The following is a 14,074-nucleotide window of genomic DNA, read 5'->3' as shown; positions in this document are numbered from 1 at the left end:
ACCCTGGTTTAAACACTACTCGCCTTGACTGTGTGTCGGCCAAGGATAGAGTCTCTGAAATACTGATGAAAAATAGGCCCAATATGAAATTCTTCCGACTGGTTGAACGTTAATGTCGCTGTCTTGTAATATATTGAAACCACCACGACATTCGGTATTTGACTGCTGATTTGGTTTAATTACCTACGACCAATGATGAACGCAGACTGGCATACCATCACAAATCATATGTAGGCCCTGTGAGTAGAGTGTGTGTCTTGATCTCTGGGGGACCCCTGAGACAGGCTCACGGAATCCCTAGAGCTCCATGGAACACCGGTTAAACTGATCAAAAACGTCATTGAACTCCTAAAAAACCAGATCAAATCGCTTAAGAAAGCCACATCGCCCACTTAGTTGTGCTTTGCAAGATGCAAGGCCTGATGTCTATCAAGTGATCTCGCTTGAGGGGACTAGCAAGTCAAAATTTAGAAAAAAGATCAAAATTTTAGATTTTTTTTTTGCTTGAAATATCAACATAGTACTTATACTCTTACCTCATGGCCTTATCTTACCCAAAACATATCTAAAAACTTCATAATTTCGATTGTCATTGGCGCCGGTTTAGTATCTTTTATTACTGGTAAAATGGTTATTAACGTTTTTCTCCATTGTAAAATTTTGTTGAACAGCTTCATGGTAAATCAAAAATGTGTATGACATACCGTATGTGTCGTATAGTATTCACTCAGGGTTTTCCGAAAAGCTAACATCGAAACCTATGCTAAGAGTCGTTTGGCCTAGGTCTACCATGCTCTGAATTACAGAGCTTCATATCAAACTTTTTGAAAAAATGAAATTTGAAATTTTGAAATTTCAAAATGAAATTTCTCCAAGAGGGGTTGCACATATTCCTTCAAATCTTAACACAGCGCTGTCCTAGTACTTCCAAAGAAAGGTGTTCGATCGTAAAAAGGGCTTCACAAGTCTCAGATTTTGCGTTTCTCGTGTCGGTGCATTTTTTCTTCAAATCGACTATCTGCAGGGTAGAACAATTTTTGTTTTGTTTTTTGTATATAGCATATCAACATCTAACGACTGTGAGCATTTCATGGTGATGGGGGCAGCCATCTGAAAGTTAGGTTTTTGACTTGCCAGTCCCCTTGATATACATTATTATAAATAGTGTAATTTTTGCTGAAAACCAGTTCAAATATTTGCGAGTTTGTCTTACAATCGCATAGTACAGCGACCATGTCATGTAGCTTTAAACGATGATATGTCGCGTCCTGTAGCGATCTTACTTTTTGCCAGCTGTCAATGTATCGCGGCGCGGCAGCCCACTTTTTCCGCGTCGAAATCTCCGTTTCACCAGTCCAGGCTGCTGATCTCGCAGACGGCCTTTTTAACGAAGGACAACAGACGACGAGCGACTTTGCTCAAGAAGAACGAGCGTCTCTTCCGGGAATTAAAAAATCTCGATTCGAGGAACTCGTAAGCCGTCAATTTGTATTGTAATTTCTGGCCTTTCTTGCTATGATTAGGGATGTTGAATTTCACTGATGTCTGACTTGCAATGGTAGTTGTTACTTGGTCAGGGTTGTGACCAAGTTACAAGGCTCCGTGTCACAAGTCAATCTCACTTTTATAGTTTTGACTCGAGTCAAGTCGAGTCATTTTCATTTCACCACCGAGTCAAGTCCGAGTCCAAGTCAGTGAGTAGAGGGTCGAGTCTAGAGTCATAGTGTTTTGACTCGAATCCGAGTCCAAGTCATTGTGTTGACCGCTCAGTTTTCAGTTAAAGTCTTGATTAAACCCACTTTTATAACTGTTTGGTGAAATCGAATGGTTTGCATTTGTAATATACTAATTTTCCTCACTTTTAGCAGTTTTCAAGTACCAGGACCGATAGACGAAATACCAATAGTCTGGTTACTCAACTATTTTTCGAAATTACAATGAAATGTCATTCTTGGCCATCTGAGTCTCGAGTCATATGACTTGGCTGGAGTCGTGCGCGATGACTCGAGTTCAAGTCGAGCCAGTACACAGATTGTGTCGAGTCGAGTCATTTCCGTATTTTGAGAAAATGACTCGAGTTAAGTCATGACTCAAGTCATTACAACCTTGGTTGCTATCATTGTGATTCTAATCTATTTTGGAAAAAACAAACTGTGTAGCTATCATTGTGATTGTAGTCCAATTTGGAAAGCAAATGAATTTTAAGGCAATAGTGTAGTGGAAAATTGATTCACCCTGTGCATTTTTATCTCTTACTGCCCTAAATGGGATTGGATATGGCCAGTTTTTGAAAAATCGTTCGATTGTATTAAATGTTGTCCTCCCTGTTTTACTGCAGCCGCGAAACACACAAGGTGGCCGTCATATACATCGCTCCCGGGCAGGAGGACAAATTATCGATTTTATCAAATACTGCTGGCAGTAAGGATTTCGAAAGTTTTGTGTCCGGTCTGGGATGGGAGGTAATTTGATAGTTTGATAATGTGTTCCTGATTCCGTGTATATTGTAAAGTGTAATCCGATGGCCAGGGCAAGTTTTTGCAACTTTTTTTACAGCTACCAACTGCTTCCTAAATGCTCAAAAGTTATGTAGTATTGTGTTTTAAGCTGTTTGATGGAATCTTATATTGTAACTTTTCTCCATTTTTTATGAAACTTTTGGCAAGTGTTTTGATTTTCACGCAACCAACTTTTTACTGGAAATATGTGGCACTCTGTCTTGATTATTTCACTGTCGTTTAAAATTTGAGGTCCTTTCTGATTTGACATACATTCAGGCTAGACTGCCGAAAATTACATTTTCCCTGGGTCAATTCTTTCAAGCTATTGATTTTGTTGGAGTCGCCAACACCGAGTTTTTCTATAGTGCCTTGGATACGGATCGATTCTGGCATCTTGTACCCTAATAATTTCAAGGAACACGTCTATAAATGCAGCTATTTAGCGCAACTTTAGAGAAAGATGAATGTAACTTTCCACGGATTTGACCGCAACAAAAATTTGCGCAACTGATGACGTTTCAATGACGGGCGTAATGTAACAAAGAAAAAATAATGTAAATATAATGTTAAATTGCTTCCTGTTGACCAGAAGCCGCTCGTTTATTTCGTTCCAACATAGATCATTGTAACACGGTACACGTGACTCCTTTTCTCGGTTTAAGAAGTACTGCCACTGTTATTTCGATCCTAAAATCCGCAGTAAACGAATTGAAAAGATTCTTCGAGGTAGAGAGCAATAATATATTCATATTGAAAGAAAAAGGGATATTTGTGAGAGAAGTTTTGATAGGACAGATTTCTCGTCGTCGGGTGGGAGAGGCCGTTCCATCTTCCATGGAGACTTATCAATATCCGGCAACCCAGGTTATGCCGACAGGGGTTTTCTATCAACTAATAATAGTACGTTGAGCCTAAGCATCGATTATATTTGAATTTTTTATGTAAGCGATGTCACAATTTGCGATACGACTGTTGACAAACGAAGTTCTTTTGAAAAAATATCTACTAGTTACTGACGGATACCTCTGACGAGTGTCAGCCGAAAACATTCAGGTTTATTTCAATATGAATACATAGTAGTCAAACATACTTTATTGCGTGCAAGCCTCCGTACATCCGTACATGTTCTGCGACTATCAATATCTCCAATCCGTGATGTATCTAACGTCAGTACCTTGTTTGGATTTGTCACGACATTGTTTGTTCCGCGTCAAGGTCGACCTGAAGACACACTGCGGTTTCCGCGGGAAGCTCAATTCCGACGGAAGCACCGGGAACACGTGTCCGTACTACGCTACATCGGCGTTGGAAGTCGTTTTCCATGTTTCCACCAGATTTCCATCGACCAACAACGATTCTAGGAACATCAAGGTAAGAGTAGACGGGCGTGGCTGAGCATAATGATTCGACCGCTCCAATCTGAATGGAGTGTTATGTCAATGATTCGAGTTGAATAGATGATTTTTTGAGTATGGTTCTGGAGTAATACTTTTCTTGCCTTTGCTTATTAAAGGCATTAAACAACATTTGATTCGCAGTTGAAGCATCTCGGCAACGACGAGGTGCACATCGTGTGGTCCGAGCACGGGAGAGATTACAGAAGAGGTATCATCCCCACGGAATTCGGAGACGTTCTCATCATCATCTACCCGATGAAACACATGCTGTACAGGATACAGATCAATAAGAAAGACGAGGTGGGTTTGGGCCTCTTCATAGATTATTTTCTCTATAGCATTGAATATTTAGATTTCATACCAAGCTGGTGACGTCATATTTTGTGATACGATTGTTGATATAGAATGTTCTTTCCAATTCTCTACTAGTTGCTGACGATCACCCCTGACGAGTGTCAGCCAAAAATTTCCGGGTTTGTTTCAATATGAATATATTATTCAAGTGTATAAATTGAGGACCGGGGTCAGCGTTTTGCATCCGATCCGTTTCAGGTGCCGTATTTCGGTCCGCTCTTTGACGGGGCTATCGTGAACGCGAGGGTGTTGCCGGTGCTGGTTCGCGAAACCGCCATCAACGCGGGCCGTGCGAAGAGGTCGCAGCTTTCTCTCTATCAGCCATTGTATCCTTGGAAAGTTTTTATATCATGTTGTATTATAGCGCTTTTTTTCTTGTCATGCCATGACGGTAATTTTTCAAAATGTCAGGACGATATAATTTGTTTTGTATCGAATATAGGAGTTTTTCTGTCTTGCTTGCTGTGTCATATTGAAAAGCCGATCTGGTCGATCTGTCTTGAAAAATGAACTGAAATCTAGGTTGCTCTTGCGACTGCTGACGCTACGCTTTGATCGTGATCTCGGCTTAAACTACGGAAAGCGGAATGGAAATTTTAAATTGTTCTTGCTTGGGAAGCTAGGAATTCGATCAATCTGAGTCCTGCTCTTCGGTGTGTTGATCAGGGATTGCTAACCTTTTTGGTCAAAGGGCCACATGCGGTTTCCCAAATCATTGTGTGGGCCACTTGCGGTTTGACCTTCGCTTTCAAGGTAAATTAGGTAATGGTGAACGCAAGAATTATGGTACGACGCACCAAAATCGTTGACATTTATGTCATGAAGAATCAGTTTTATTTCATATCGTTGATTTTTTGAAATCTTTTTTGAAATATTTTGAAGAGAACGAATGCATTCGGTCAATAATATTGATACTTGCATATATTGCTGGTCATAAATTCAAGTTAAATCAATCTGCCACGAAATACCATGTATTAATTTACAAAGATTTAAGAAAATGTGCGGGTTGGCCACTTTCGCCGGTACGCCATTGCGTCTGTTTCTTTTTAATCATTCACACACCAAATTTCGCAGTCAGGCTATTAATTTGACCTTGCGAGTTCAAAATAAATTATGTGGCCAATTCATTTTTTGAAAATATAACTAATTTAGAAAAGTATTCGTTTATCATGATACAGGGTCCATTTCGGTCAGTTGTCATGACAATTTCACTCCTATAAATTATGCGAACATACTCAAAAGATACTCTCTACTTAACAAAATCGAAAGTGAAAAATGTGAGTAGTATCGCTCTAAAAACCGCAAGGTAGAAGTGGATGTGTACTACAACACATCCACTTGAGAAGGCTTCGCGTTGACTTCTCTGAAAAAGTAGATGTGATGTGTTACTGAACACCTTTGCATGTCTGGATTCGTTTTTTCCAATTCCTACCGTCGGACTTTCAATATCGACGTCATTCGATTATTGCGACTTAAAAACCAACATCTGCTGATCATATCCTTGACCAACCTACAACCTCAGCTACGAAGAACGCGCCAAATACCTCCGTCAGATCATCGACCAGTTCCGAGACGACACCACCTTCGAAGACTACGCGTCCCAGCTCTTCTGTCCCGGACAACCGGCCAAGTCTCCATCTGCGCCAAAATCTTCAACGAAACGCCCGGCCCCACAAGCGGCCCAGTCCACCCAGCCTCACGCGGACACGGGGGCTGGACAAGCGTCCGCAGGGGTGAATCCCGTCGTTGGAAAATCACTGCCTATGTCTTCTCAATCTTCGCATTTGAACAATAATGTTAACAATAATAACAATCATCCTCTATCTCCCGTTTTGGAAGTGGAGCACTCGATTTGTGATCGAAGCGATGATTCGTTCGGTACTCCCGTACCTTCGCCAGTTAAAGATCCCCCATCACCGGAAAAAGAAGGTGGGTCGTGTCTTGTTTGTATTTCTACTGCCTCTTTGTGACACCGATCACTTTTTGCACTCAAAACACGATTGAAGAAGACTGCTGATGTTTCAAAATGCACAATCGGGTTGTTAAAAAAACCTTCAGATTTCACTGGCTATTTGATAAAATTGTTAGGCTGTCAGAAGAGATGATGCACGCCAACTTTGGCTCAAGTCCAACCACTAGAATCGAGGTTATTGCAGTAGAAAAATTTCTAATTCCATGATTTTATAATAAACAAGTAAATAGTTAGCCACCGTAAATACTATTTTATTCAAATCCAAATTTTTCTACTGCAATAATTCCGCTTCTAGTGGTTGGAATTGTGCCAAATTTGGTGTGCATCATCTCTACTGACAGCCTAACAATTTTATGGGGTTGACATTGACTGTTTTTTATTTTTTAATGATAAATTCAAAACTTTGTGCGGCAAGAAAATCGCATCTACCGGTTGGAATTGAGCCAAAGTTGGTGTGCAGCGTTGTTTTCACCAACCTAACAATTTTATCAAGTGGCCAGTGAAATCTGAACGAAATGTTTTTTGAACTGCCCTAATGCGCAATTAGAACTATATATAACGACGTTTAATAATCCACTAACTACCCTAACTAAGACACAACTGACTAATTCAATCCCATTTTTATGAAAAAAAGCAGTTGTCACTTAACCATCAACTAGGCGAGATTGTGTATCAGTCGCCATATTATTATATTATATTTATATTATTAATAAATTATGGTATTATTACTGTTGTTAGTCCGATATTGTGACCAGGTTACCTTGGATGGAAGGTCCCTGTCTTGCGGTTGTGTGATTATCTACAATTCCCGGGTTCCGTATATTTCCGTTTTCGCGCTCGCCAACTAAAACCGTCTCCATCCACTCAGCGGGACCCAGGTACACGCCCGGACATATCATATCCAACAGCAAGCCTGCCCATTCTTCTTCGTCGGCCAGCAACGCTCTTCACATGCTGACCAGCAAGCTGCAAGGCGGCCACTTGTTGTCGACCCCTAGGCCTAAGCCTAGCGCGTCACACGGGACTACGATAGCGTCTCTGTTTCCTAACATGCAGCACCAGCAAAGCACCCCCCAACCCACCGGTATATCGGACTCGCTGAAGATACACATTCCCGTGTCGAAAATGCATCCGTCTTCAAAGTGAGTTAGCTAGCCTTGTGCTATTTCGCATCGAAATAGTAGAAGATCTTCTAGGTACGGGAATTTCAATATGCATAATATATTTATATAGCAGTGAACCCGAATATTATCTGCTGACACGATTACCCCTGATGATTGTCAGCCAAAAAGATTCGGGTTCATTTCAGTATGAATATATTATTTAATTGAAATATTATCAAGTCGATTATTTTATATTTCATTTCGTGACCAGACTTGTACAAACTACTGGAGTTTCAAAATCTGCAACAAGAATAAAAACTTTAACTATTTACTTTTTAAAACTCCCACCTAGAACTAAAGCTCATCACTTTTCGATAACCGCAACTGGAACTGAACCCATCCAAAAACTTTGTACGAGCTATTGGATTCACAAAATGCGCAACTAGAACCAGAGTTAGAACTACTAAGCTTTTCAAAAGTTTGCACAAACCTGCCGGTGACGTCATATTTTGTGATACGATTGTTGATATACAATGTTCTTTCCAATTCTCTAGTAGTCGCTGACGAATACTTCTGACGAGTGTCAGCCGAAAATATGCGGCTTCATTTCAATATGAACGTACTGTTCTATGATATTTATCATTAACAACAAATATTTGGCCAGACTCGATCTGATAAATACCAGAATTGTAAACAAGTCACAAGGTTTTGAGTCACAAGTCAATCTCACTTTTGTAGTTTTGACTCGAGTCAAGGCTAGACGTTTTCAATAAACCACCGAGTCAAGTCCGAGTCATCGTGTTGTGACTTGAGTTCAATCAGGGTCAACCCCCTTTTTCAACTCTGCTCGAGTGATATAGAATGACTCGTATTCATAACATCGTAATTTTCCTCAGTCCTAACAGTTTCTGGCCCTATTTTCCAAGTATCAGGAGTGATAGATGAAATACCAATGATGTGGTGACTTTAGTATTCTTCGAAGTTACAATGAAATGTCTGTCTTGGCCGTCCTAGTCTCGAGTCATATGACTTGGTTCGAGTCATGCACAATAAGTCGACTATAAGTCGAGTCAATACACAAATTGACTCGAGTCGTGTCCGGAGTCATTACAACCCTGGTAAAAACCTTCCCATTTCTCAGGTTACCAAACTCCGGGACGCACAGGAAGCCTCCGACCACCCCGGTCAAATCAGCCCCGCCTTCGAGCGCGGGCGTCCTGCTCAGCCCCCCTCCGTCCGCGACCAAGTCGTCCAATCATGTCACAAACACTTCCATGTTCCATCACCCGAACGCCCAGTCGACCCCGTTGCGTACGCACAATTCAAACCGATGAAAATGGGTGTAGATGTCGGATTTTGTGTTTTAAAATGTTTCGTTTAGAACTTTGTCCTATGCAACCGAGAAGATTTGTATGATAGTTTGCCTCGACCATTCCTAAAGACTGGTAGGGCTGGGCGAAATCGAGTGTCTGATTGTTTTCTTCTGGATCGAATGTTAGGTCGGGTATCACGACGTTATACCAGTATGGAAGATGTGGAAAATTCAGATTTCTACCTTTTATGCGACCACAAAGAATACAATGCCAGTTATACGTCACATTAATGATAATTTGGTATTTTTCGACAATACCTGTTTTATTGCACTTTGTGACGATGCTGTTGGTTGATTGCGACTTTACTGATATGTCACTGTATGTAGCTTTGAACTACGAGTTTCGTACGCCACGATACGACCGAGAGAGGTTCACAGCTTTCCGCAATGGAAAATACCATCGAGACTATAATTCTCGTTAATTCTCTTAGTGACAAGGTGCGTGTCATGCGTGACCGGTTCGCTATAACAGACATGTGAACTGCGAAAATTGCGGCATGTGGTATGCTGACCGCTGGTCGGAAAGCTTGTCGCATGTCGTTAGTCTCGGATCGGTTATGTTTTATGACTGGATTTATAGAGTCCCACCGCAATATTTCCAGCCGATATTCAAAAGATATGGCATCTACCTTGAGGCACATATCCAAAACGTCAGAGCCTTGTTTCGAACAGCTTCACAACCATTGCTACGCTTGGACATGAAATACACTAAGGCTGCATCTGGACAACTGTAAGCTAAAAGAAATTGATGGATATTCCCACTTCGGCCGTTCAAAGTGTGGTATCGACTCGATATTATAATCGTTTGGGCTCTAGCGACCACCGTTCCGCGCGCAGGCTATCAACTAGGGATATGTAGAACTAGATATCCCTGCTATGTATTCGCGCTTAAATCAACTTGCACATTACTCTGCTGTCATTGTGTCGTGAAGTGCTACCGAGTATCGCATCCGCTCGCTATATCGAGACGTGTACTCTTTCTTTTTTCTTGCGAGTTCTTTTTCCGCTGTTTCTTTCGCCGTTAGTACAGAGCAGTTTTTTTTTCGAACTCGTGTCGCCGATCATAACGAAATAAAGTCTACAGATGCAGAGGTAATGACGTTACGTAATAAATTTTATGATAACACGGTGTCTGTGTGTTGCGGGTAGGGATTTTCGTTGATGAGTTTAGGATTGCGGCAAGTGAGATCATAATTTGGATGCGTCTCAAGTGTTGACCTTCTTTTGGCTGGATTTGAACGGAGGCGTTGGTGGCAAATGTAATAACTGCGTGGAATCATTTCGTATGCCTACTATCGCAAGATGGCGTAATATTACAGTCGAGTCGGACCCTGGTTAGTTCGTCAGTTATTTTATTCAGATCTTCATCAGATCCACCACGCGATTGAGATATAGTGAAAAGATAAGAGGGCGTCAAAAAGAAATGGATTAATCTTTTAATGTGACACCCACCCTGAACTATAGGGCGGGGGCTCTTAAACTAGGGTCAACGCAGTTATAAAGCAGGGGCGGCCAACCTGGGTTTGCGAGGGAATTTTCGGAATTGGTTATATAATCAAAATTGGATTGTCCAGATTGTGAACTTGCAAGGCCAACCAAAAATTTAATTGGTCTGGCCGCGACACTTGGGATTTTGATGACTAAAATATCAGTTCCGACGCATTAGCAGATCCATTCCAGCTGCATTTTTGATAGATCTTCGTTCATCACAATACAGTGTTATATTTTGCGGTAGATTTATCTAAAGTAAAAATTTTCTTCACGCTGCGCGCAATATGTTGTCACTCGATTTTTGCTTGTAATATTGTTAACCCTCATGCATGCAAATGAAGAAAAAAACGCCTAATGTATATCAGATTGGGTCTAACTACATTTTCAATTACGAGAGAAAGTCTCTTTCAACATGCGACCTTGCGTTTGAGCTCGCGCAGAAAGACCGCCGACTATGAAACCCAGGCACAAAATGATTGTCGCATGTTGGCCGAAGCTTTCGATATCGGTTTGTCCAGGCGCCGAATAGTCCTGTCCTCGCAAACTGATTCCAGCGATGCAGACCCGCAATATTCTCCAGTAACAATATTATTGACCTATACACTTTGAAAACATTTCGCGGCCCGTGGCCCTTCGGCCGAGAAAGTTGGCCACCCCTATTTTATAGGGTCTGTGAAAGCTGAAGGTGCAATGAGGAAGCTACAACTATAAACTACTGCACCTGTAAAAACTAATGCAGGGGTGTCAAACATACGGCCTGCCAGACCATTTCATCCGGTCAATTATGAGCAGATTTGAAAAATTCTTGTATTATTCAGCATATTTGAAATAAATTTTATTCGCAGAAGCGAAAATGCGAAACCGTCGCACTTCTATATCAGGTAGCCTACGCACGTAGGTACACAGGCCTGATAATGAACTATTCAAGTAAATATACACGGGCTTGGATTTTGAGGAAATAATTTGCCTGGTGCGGCCCGCGAGCTATCTAAGGGTGGATTGCACAGATGTCGATTAATCCCTAATCGACGATTAAACGTCAGTAATCGGCTGGCTTCCGTGGCACAGATACCGATCTGCCACTAATCGGTGAATTTTAATCGGCCAAATGTTATCCGCCGAGCGAGGTGTCTAGAAAGTTAATCGGCTGTGTGCTTCGCGTTGACTGCGGTCCGGGCTGGCTATAGGTACACTAGTATTTGGTATTGAGATGGTGTTAACTGGATGTTCTGACGCGCAGTTGCGGTATTAGCTGAAAATATTGTACTCAGACACTACTACAACTGTTGGCGCATATTATCGGCGTGGGCCTACCACAACCGATAGTAACTTATGCTATGATTATTGGCCGGGTTGGAATCCCGGTACGTTTAGTGTAATATCTTTGGTGTGCCAAGACAGTTATCAGCGTCACACCTGTGTGTAGCAAGTATAATCTTTGGTGTGCACGAGACACCGATTCCATATTGGATTATTGGTATGACATTTTTTACAGACTGTACAGTGTACAGAATTCGATAGTATACTTTGGAAATAAAATACGAGGACGGAAAATTGCAACAGACAGGAAAAGTTTGGAATAATTGAATTGATAGAAGATTATATTGAAACCAAGGAAGACAAAAAGACTGATGGCAAAACAAAAAGATGCGGCCTGAGATGTAATCAGTAAGAAATATGCAGCTATGAATACTGGTCCTGCGCGTGCAGCCGTACAACTGGCCAAATCCAGAATGTATTGAAAAATTTGAAACGAAAAGCAAAAAAGATATATGCAGCATCACGGCGCGTCGAACGGCCCGGACCTCCAGTTGACGAACTCCTTGGAAAAGGTTTTCAATAGGTAATTTTACAGGCAGTTCTTTAAAATTCGCAGGAGATGTATTGTTTCCATCTGTGTTTATCGTGACTCTCTGCGTGCTTCATACTCACGTTTTCACGCTCGTTTTGAACTGAATAGACAAATTTTGATGATCATGAAAAACATTTTTGTAATGCCCAACAAACTAACCATATCCAGAGACTGTTGCACGTCATCAGCTATACGAAAACGACACATGGGGAACACTGCTCGGCAAATTCCTAATCTGAACCACTCCTTGATCAATCTGCAATTGATTTTTATAGCACTGGTATATTTATTATCACTTTTCAGACCTTATTCCATCTCAAATTGAATGTTTGAAACATCGGTATGACTACGATTGCGTATTCGATAGTCACACGAACAATGGTGAGTGCATTTAGGACATAAACTTTTTTAATATGTTACAACCAACGGCAGAGGAACTTGCATCCAATTTTAACTTGCAACAGTCTGGCTTTGCTACTGTGCAGTGCAGGTGCCTGAGCAGTATCGTTGGCCATATTATTGTTAGGCTTGCAACTTGACTTGAAGATTTGACTTCGAGTCAGAATTTCTCATACCGTATGCCATATTGAAGCAGTGACTCGAGTCAAATCCATTCATCCTATTCCAACTCGAGTCAAGTCATGATTTTAGTCATCCATCCTTCCTATGTTTCGCGAGGTTAACATAATCCGTGTAAAAATAATTTGAAAGTAACTTTTCTAATGTATCTTTCAAAAAATTTTTAAATAAAATGTTTATTCAGATGCATATTCTAAAGATTCAGTTTGCACCTTCATCATCGACGAGGATGGGAACACAGAGGCGGGTTCTTCATGTCACAACAGCGATGGTAAGTTGAGGCACTAATTTGAAATCCATATGAATCGTGTTGGTACTAACATAGCCACACGAATACTTCAAATAGAACATTGCGGGTTGTTTTGATTGACATTAACATTGCTCTATTGAATTTGAACTCTATTGAATCAATACAACTGTTGTTAACCATAGTTTTCTTGCAGCCAATGAAATTGCTGCCCTTTCGTTGTTGATGGCGATGTGACGCTTCCTTCAGTTCCCTCGACAGACTTCAGGATAGAACACCAGACCGGTAAGTGTTAGCATACAATGATGGTGATGCAACCCACAGTTTATTCATTACTACATTCAGACATGCAAGATGAAACAGAGAACACAAAAAGCTCAACGCCAATTGTCTTGAAAAAGAGAGCCAGGTGTGTTGATGAAAAAATTCTTATTTTAACTATAATGTTGGTGATCAAAATGTGGTGTTCAGAAATGAGCGTCCTGGAAATGGCAAAGGAGCAGCATGATATCAGAATGAAATATTTTGACTTACAGATGCATATCAAGTACCAGAAACTGGAAATGGAAAAAGAACTGCAAAATTGAGAAGATACACCAACGAATCGAAATAGCACAAAAACCAGACTTGGACAACTAGTTAATTGGCTGTATATAATTAGAATAGTAACTGCAAAATGCCAGCAATATATTTCTAACTCAATTTCTGGTTTTGCTGAAAATTCTACAGTAGAACTCTACAATACTAAGCGAGTTGTGCAGATTCAATTTCCAAATTTTCACATATTCAGTAATCCCTATTCTGATTTAATTGAAAAATAACCACGGTGTCTATAATTCTATTCTAATTTGTAAAAATATGCAGCCATAATTATCATCATAGTCTAATTTTGAAAAGCTGATTTTCTAGTTGTCCAATTCTGACTACAGCATAGGCTACTGGATCTCGTAATAAAAATAATTGACGAGGAATTGAATGTGTGGTTATTGTGTTCAAACACCAGATGAAATACTCAAGACATTCCAGAGAAGTGATTTTGAACAATCTGTCTGCGCTGAAGTTGTGCTCGGTTGTGCCGTCACGTTATCGGTGTCGCTAACCTCCAGGGTATATTTCAATGGATTGATTTGCTCTGTCTTTGACCAATCTACTGGCACTCTCTCTTCTGCTAGGCTCTTTAACATCTGGAGGGAACATTTAACATCG

General features: G+C 40.8%; 1 protein-coding gene and 1 long non-coding RNA gene across 13 annotated transcripts in view; both read left to right on the top strand.

Annotated features, from left to right (window-relative positions):
• The window catches only part of LOC145450737 (ral GTPase-activating protein subunit alpha-1-like), a 76,037-nt gene extending 66,209 nt beyond the window's left edge, over positions 1–9,828 (top strand). For all 9 annotated transcript variants that reach the window (XM_080329242.1, XM_080329244.1, XM_080329241.1 and 6 more), the window contains 8 exons: positions 1,294–1,473; positions 2,339–2,462; positions 3,717–3,872; positions 4,040–4,198; positions 4,451–4,578; positions 5,775–6,181; positions 7,093–7,366; positions 8,469–9,828. In XM_080329242.1, the coding sequence (XP_080185368.1) occupies positions 1,294–1,473; positions 2,339–2,462; positions 3,717–3,872; positions 4,040–4,198; positions 4,451–4,578; positions 5,775–6,181; positions 7,093–7,366; positions 8,469–8,661 (1,621 nt within the window). In that variant the 3' untranslated portion in view covers positions 8,662–9,828. The remainder of the gene's footprint in view (positions 1–1,293; positions 1,474–2,338; positions 2,463–3,716; positions 3,873–4,039; positions 4,199–4,450; positions 4,579–5,774; positions 6,182–7,092; positions 7,367–8,468) is intronic.
• A 2,149-nt stretch (positions 9,829–11,977) lies between these two features.
• On the top strand, positions 11,978–13,839 carry LOC145450874 (uncharacterized). Of its 4 annotated transcripts, none has more exons than XR_013918620.1 (5): positions 11,978–12,033; positions 12,346–12,423; positions 12,806–12,892; positions 13,065–13,153; positions 13,214–13,839. It is a non-coding gene; the product is annotated as an uncharacterized LOC145450874 (long non-coding RNA). The 4 variants fall into 4 exon arrangements; XR_013918621.1 differs by lacking the exon at positions 11,978–12,033 and having other exon boundaries at positions 12,043–12,423; positions 13,214–13,277; positions 13,405–13,839; XR_013918619.1 differs by lacking the exon at positions 11,978–12,033 and having other exon boundaries at positions 12,043–12,423; positions 13,214–13,277; positions 13,340–13,839.
• Positions 13,840–14,074: the final 235 nt, after the last annotated feature.

The sequence above is a fragment of the Botryllus schlosseri genome, chromosome 11 (assembly GCF_051294905.1).
Source record: "Botryllus schlosseri isolate E-star chromosome 11, Bs_hap1, whole genome shotgun sequence".
NCBI classification, from domain to species: domain Eukaryota; kingdom Metazoa; phylum Chordata; class Ascidiacea; order Stolidobranchia; family Styelidae; genus Botryllus; species Botryllus schlosseri.
Note: the sequence above shows the minus strand (reverse complement) of the source record. Positions and strands in the feature narration are given on the sequence as shown.